Here is a 5865-nt window from a genome sequence, read left to right on the forward strand (position 1 = left end):
GAGAGAGAGAGAGAGAGAGAGAGAGAGAGAGAGAGAGAGAGAGAGAGAGAGAGAGAGAGAGAGAGGGACCTTGGCCGGAGGGAGGTGGGTGTACGTGACTGTGTGTTTGTAACAGTAACAGTATTTATTCTTTAAGTCTTCGGGGGAAATTGCAGATAATAAACCGCTTAAAAGACGTCACGCACTTTCAAAACAAGTACAGTACTTTTTTTCCCTCTCTAGTTCCAAGACAAAAACATTCATTGATGCTAAATGTGAATGAATTCAGTTTATGAAACAGAACGTCGCGACCTCAGGGAATGCAAGTAGAACTTTTTTTCTTTTTTCGACCATCCAGATAAAGTATCGTTGATAACTACCTCTGAAGTTCGAATAGGATAACGAGGAAGAAAATCTGTGTAAAGACCAACATGTACGAATAATTAAAGCACCAGTCAAATACTGTGCCTCTCTTGGGTTGAAAAGTGAGTCAAAACGTCTTTGAGCTACGAGATTTTGTAGAACGTCACAGATACCTGATTGTAACAAAAGTTTTCCTGTACCCTATTATGGATACAGACCTGTAGTTTGTTCACTTTGGAGAGGGATAGTCTGTTTTTTTTAAAGTTTTAGTAGAGGTTTTACGGCGCTCGCAAATGCATAAGGTCATATGAGCGCCAGGATAGTTTGTGGGAACAGGGAGACAAAAGAGGTTGATTTGAACAGGCTTGTCCACTTTCTCCTTTCCTGCTTGAACTTCTACCTTTTTTCTCACTCATTCCCTTTCCTACGTCCCACAGCTGACAAACAGCACGTGCAAAACAGACAAATGAGATGATTATGACTTTGCCTTACAATGACACCAATCAAAGCTTGGAAAAAAAGACAATACAGAAAAACAATAGTATGACGTTACTCAGCTGATTTCATTGTAATACACATATGTATTTATTACAGCTTTTGGTTTCACATTATGCTTCAACATTTAGGCAGTCGTACCTGATAATTATTATGTAACGGGTTTCGTACATAACTAACAACAATAACTATGGTAAGACAGGGGAGACCTGCCAATATGCAGCGAGAGGCGCTAAGGTAACACAGGCAAAAGGTTATTGGTAAACAGCTAAAACTGCTAACTTAAACATAGACATGTGACTTCTAAGACCATCTATCTTACTTAGAAAATAAATTAATGTATCACAGATTCAAAATTATGTACACATTCATGTCAAGATCACCTCAATGTGAACATTGTATGCTAATCTCGCAAATCATACCATTTCTAACATCCAAATAATACACCAATGTAAACATATAAAAATCACATCAGTGTCAATATTGCAAGATCACATTAATTCTAACATTTCAAGATCACATCAATGTCAACATCGCAAGCTCAGATCAATCTTCGACCACTGAAAAGCATAATATTATTAATGCTAACAGACGTTTCCACAAATATCTCAAGTTTCCAGAAAGGGGTTGCTTCGGCTGAAAATGAGACAGAGCGACCACAGTCTTTTTATGTGGTAAAAAAAAAGAGATTGGGATGTTCCCAAAAGTGTTTGAAGCATGAAAGGTCTTTCCCTTTGACAAACAGTCTTGAAACATCATGGTTTGTTTTTTAAATACTTACAGTTTATGGAACAATATTATTAAGGGGAGGAATCAGCCATAGCAGAATATTAATTGTCAAATGCATCATATCAGTTTTGTTGTATATCCATTTTAAAAACAACAAATAATACAAATAATCACCAAAAACTTGATACACAAAATCAAATGCTTAGTTGTTGCATGTTGATATTTTCCCAAAAAGTGAGTTTTGTATGAAAGCATGAAGTAAAAACGATGGAGTCGCATGCTTCCTTTGATTAAATAGGAATACTAACTTCTGCACAAGAAAAATGGCAAAAAATGCATTTTTATTTATTTTAGCGCCCCATTAGGCACAGTTTAAAAAATTAAGGGGCAGGTTATTTCAACCCCGTCTGTCAGGGCTAACCGGGCTGAGAGGGATACAACGTCCTTTAACAAAGATGTTCTTATTTTACTTGTACTTCTTTAAATTTCCAGACTTTTAATTTGTGATAGGCGCTTGAAAGCAGGCGGTGCATTTTTACATACTGCCATACAGCTAGTCTGCGCTTATAGGAAGATGATTTGGTTTGGCATAATTCTGCGATGCATGGCATAGATCTAGTTCTTTTTTAAAATTTTATATGAGGCTCAAAATCGTAACTTGCTGATAACCCACTGATTTTATCAGTAGAGTTGAAAAGAGCGGTTGTTAAATATCTCCACGATAACAGCCGAGTACTCATTTCCAGTGACACGATTATCATAGCACGTGCGCACTCAAGATAAATAAGAAACGTGATTGTGTCAAGTGTTAATGATACTATGCCTCTGATGTCTATCGTTATTGTCCAAGTCTGAGTTGATCGTCTCAAAATATAAATAACTAATATATAGTAAGTTGATATTTTAAAGTTCGCGATAAAAATGTATCAATACTAATACTTGCTGTCAGATCACAATTTATTTATAGAAAGATATCAATACTATCTCCCTTAAAAAACTAAAAACGGCGTTAAAACAAATCCCAAAACAAACGTCAATGATAACATTTAAGCTAGGCGTTCTACGTGCAAGTTACACATTATCATCACATTAAACAACATGGCATGTAAAATTATTCAATATCAAAGGTCGCCATACGTGGGCTACTTGGGACTTGAACGAATTATCTCATGCTTTTGAAAGCTTGAAAGTAAGAACTATTCAAGAGAAACACTTGCAAGGGAAAATTATATAAAGCTGTATTCAACGGTCACTCTTGGTAATAAAAATCAACAATGCTTTGGTAAAAATGAGACACCAGTTTTGATTTGGCACTCTTGTCAAGAACAGCGGGAATACTCGCTCCATAATGGGAAACAGGAACAAAAAGAACAATAATGTAATTACAATGAACAAGGAGAAATGTAACGGACCGCACCGTTCTAAAAACAACGAACACAGTCAATCACGGTGGGCGAAGGGGAACAACTTTGATTATTTAAGCAATAGGTTTGATTACAGCCCTTTGAACGTTTGCTCCACATTGCCTTTAAATATTTTGTACTATCTCATCACTTTGTTTAAACTCAGAGCCACTTCTGTGACACTGCGTGTTCAGTGTTCAGTAATTAGAGTTAATACGTTATAGAAAAAAATCCCAGCAAGCATAGTTTTGAGATTTCGGTAAATCGTCGTCGACGTTCATCATTGTCGTATGTCAAAACGTTAGGTTTCCAGAAAAAAAGAGTTGTTATTTCGCTTATTAAAGCATTATTTTAATTAATCTACAGGGCACTGCATAAAGGGGGGGGACTGGATTTGCTGAAGCCCCACCCAAACTTTGGTTCACTCACCGCCACAGACACTTACACAATCTGCATAAAGGGGGGGGGGGGTGAGGGAAAAGCAGACAGAAAAAGAGATGGGAAGACAACATAACGGAATTGACAGGTTTAAAGCTGTGTAAAGCCCTCCAAAAGGCTGAAAATAGAGAAGGATCGAGACAAGTGGTTGCACGATCATCCTTGGTGCCCCAAAGGTCATCCAGACTAAGGGATTATTGAAGTGAAGCTGTTATCTTAATGTATAAGGAGGAATACCACTTGTACCCATCGAACGGTCCATTAAACTACAACATACTTGATTTCAATTTTTTCTACAATGTTGAATGGCGACGACGAAATTAACATAGAAATTTTTTTCAGAACATGTTATGCCTTTTCGGGGCTTTTGTTCTATTCTGTAGCAATTTTATTTTTTCTGAATTCGAAAAAGAAACCCTTTAAAAGCTTGAATTACTGAATTACAACTGTGAAAACGGGGATTTGTTAACAGTAACATTTTCGGGCTCTAATGGAAGAACTTTAAACAGCCTTAATAGCTGTGACTAAAACTCCCAAAGAGTCGGACATTGGAATCAGTGCAAGGCGACTCGCAGATCGCGTTGTAGAGCCTTGTTCTAAGGGCTTATTATTAATTTAGGTACACGTGCTTGTAATCGGTGGAGATGTTTTATTTTAGTCCTACCGTCTCAATAAACAAGTAGAAATACCACAAAATCTGGCCTTGGGAGACATAGACACCATCAGGTTGAGGGAGTGTAAACAGAACTTGGTTCACGGCTCCTTCTCAAATGTCATACAACTTAAAGTAGAGCTGAAGGAAGCACACCTTTTTTCTGTACTGAGTACTTCTCCATTTTTTGTCGTCTCCTTTTAAGAAAAGAATGCTTGGTTTTTTAACCGGATATCAAACTTTGCAGTCTCTGCCATCCGAAGGAGAATCAAGTATTAGAATTAAGTAAGTCATAATAATATGATTCTCAGAATTGTTCATCTCTCCTTAGAATTTGGATTCTGCACCTTGACATCGGATTCAACAGTACATATCTCGGCCATCTGTAAGAGACTTGACTCAAGGGACTGGGTGAACATTTCTGATGACGTGTCATAGCAGGAGAGAAAGGACGCCACGCTGAACACAATGCTGTCTGGGGCCTGGGGGTTGTAGCAGCAGCCGTAACCGTCGGGAACAACAGCCCCGTAGCCCATCCAGAAGTCAGAAGTCATCGGGACCTGCAGATAGAAAGACGTACAGGATTTCAAGATGATTTTTGTTTATTTTAAAAACCTTTGGCCCAAACATCCACATATTTAACATATGACTCGGCAAATACATACATTAGTGCAACACGTCCGATAATTTAGATCAAAATTTTAGGGATCATTTCTAAAGTATATGTCATGCTGAGACGTCGAGTGAAATCGATCGGCACGTAAAGTGTACAGAAAGGTAGTGAGGGTAAGCTGAACGGAGCCTTAAAGATTGGAAATTCCAGTCAAGGCCATTTTGCGTGATACTGTGAGAACTGTATTTGCAAAGACAAATGGAACGATTTATATATCATTTATTTTAGTCTTTTGAAAAGGCATGAAGACCCGCTGTGTTTTGGCATTAAAAAGATAAAGTGGAATAACCTTGTTATTTACACTGATTTTTTTCTTTTCTGTTTTCTTTATCTATAATTTCAAAAGGAAGGCAATAACATTTATACTACAACATATTTTAAAAAACCCAACGTTTTTCTGATTTTGTGTGCGATGATTCCAAATGAGCCGGTACATTGCCTTTAGTCTGGTACTGATCGAATATTATATTATGTACCCGCTACCACCTGAAAGAGTTAATGAGTTGTATTGGGACCATTTTTGCGGAGAAGCCCTATCTTTTTTATTTTTCAGTTCATAATGCACTTATATTCTCCCAGTACCTATCACAAAGTACCTCTGTGGTGCTGTCAGGTGGGGTAAAGTGGAATTCTGACGTACACACGAAGAGACTCCCCTGGACCCATTTTTCTTGCAATACACAAAATAAAATTGTAATAACAGTTTCAGTACTACCAGTTGTCACCAAGATGCTTTTCCTTTTCCCCAAATCCTCGTTAGTGTAATATTGTGTTTATTATCGACGTAGAAACAACTTCCGCGTCCCCATAGCTATTTCCTTGCACGAACATGCAAGCGGAAGTCATCTGCCATGGTTTCCTTCCTCCTCACAAGTTCCGGTCTAAATCAATCGATTCTGAGAATTGGTTGGAAATCGATAGCTTCTTCCGTGTTCACGACTTTTCCTGGACGTACCGACCTTCCAAACGGAACTCTTCTGTATGCTGTACTTCCTCTACTCATTCATTTTTATTTCTATTACATTAATTTATGATTTTGCTTCCAGAGAAACTTAAGGTAAGATATTAGTTCTTCAGCTGAGACAGAAAAAGAGGGTGTGTGTGTGTGTGTGTGTGTGTGTGTGTGTGTGTGT

The 5865-nt window shown here is 37.8% G+C and overlaps 1 protein-coding gene across 1 annotated transcript in view; it reads right to left on the reverse strand.

Annotated features, from left to right (window-relative positions):
- Positions 1–4311: 4311 nt before the first annotated feature.
- LOC100533322 (choline acetyltransferase) overlaps positions 4312–5865 on the reverse strand; it is a gene marked incomplete at its 5' end in the record, with an annotated part of 100322 nt that continues 98768 nt past the window's right edge. Inside the window, 1 exon segment of the mRNA NM_001204619.1 lies at positions 4312–4619. Within this exon segment, the coding sequence (NP_001191548.1) occupies positions 4377–4619 (243 nt within the window).

The sequence above is a fragment of the Aplysia californica genome, unplaced genomic scaffold, assembly GCF_000002075.1.
Source record: "Aplysia californica isolate F4 #8 unplaced genomic scaffold, AplCal3.0 scaffold00105, whole genome shotgun sequence".
Taxonomy (NCBI): domain Eukaryota; kingdom Metazoa; phylum Mollusca; class Gastropoda; order Aplysiida; family Aplysiidae; genus Aplysia; species Aplysia californica.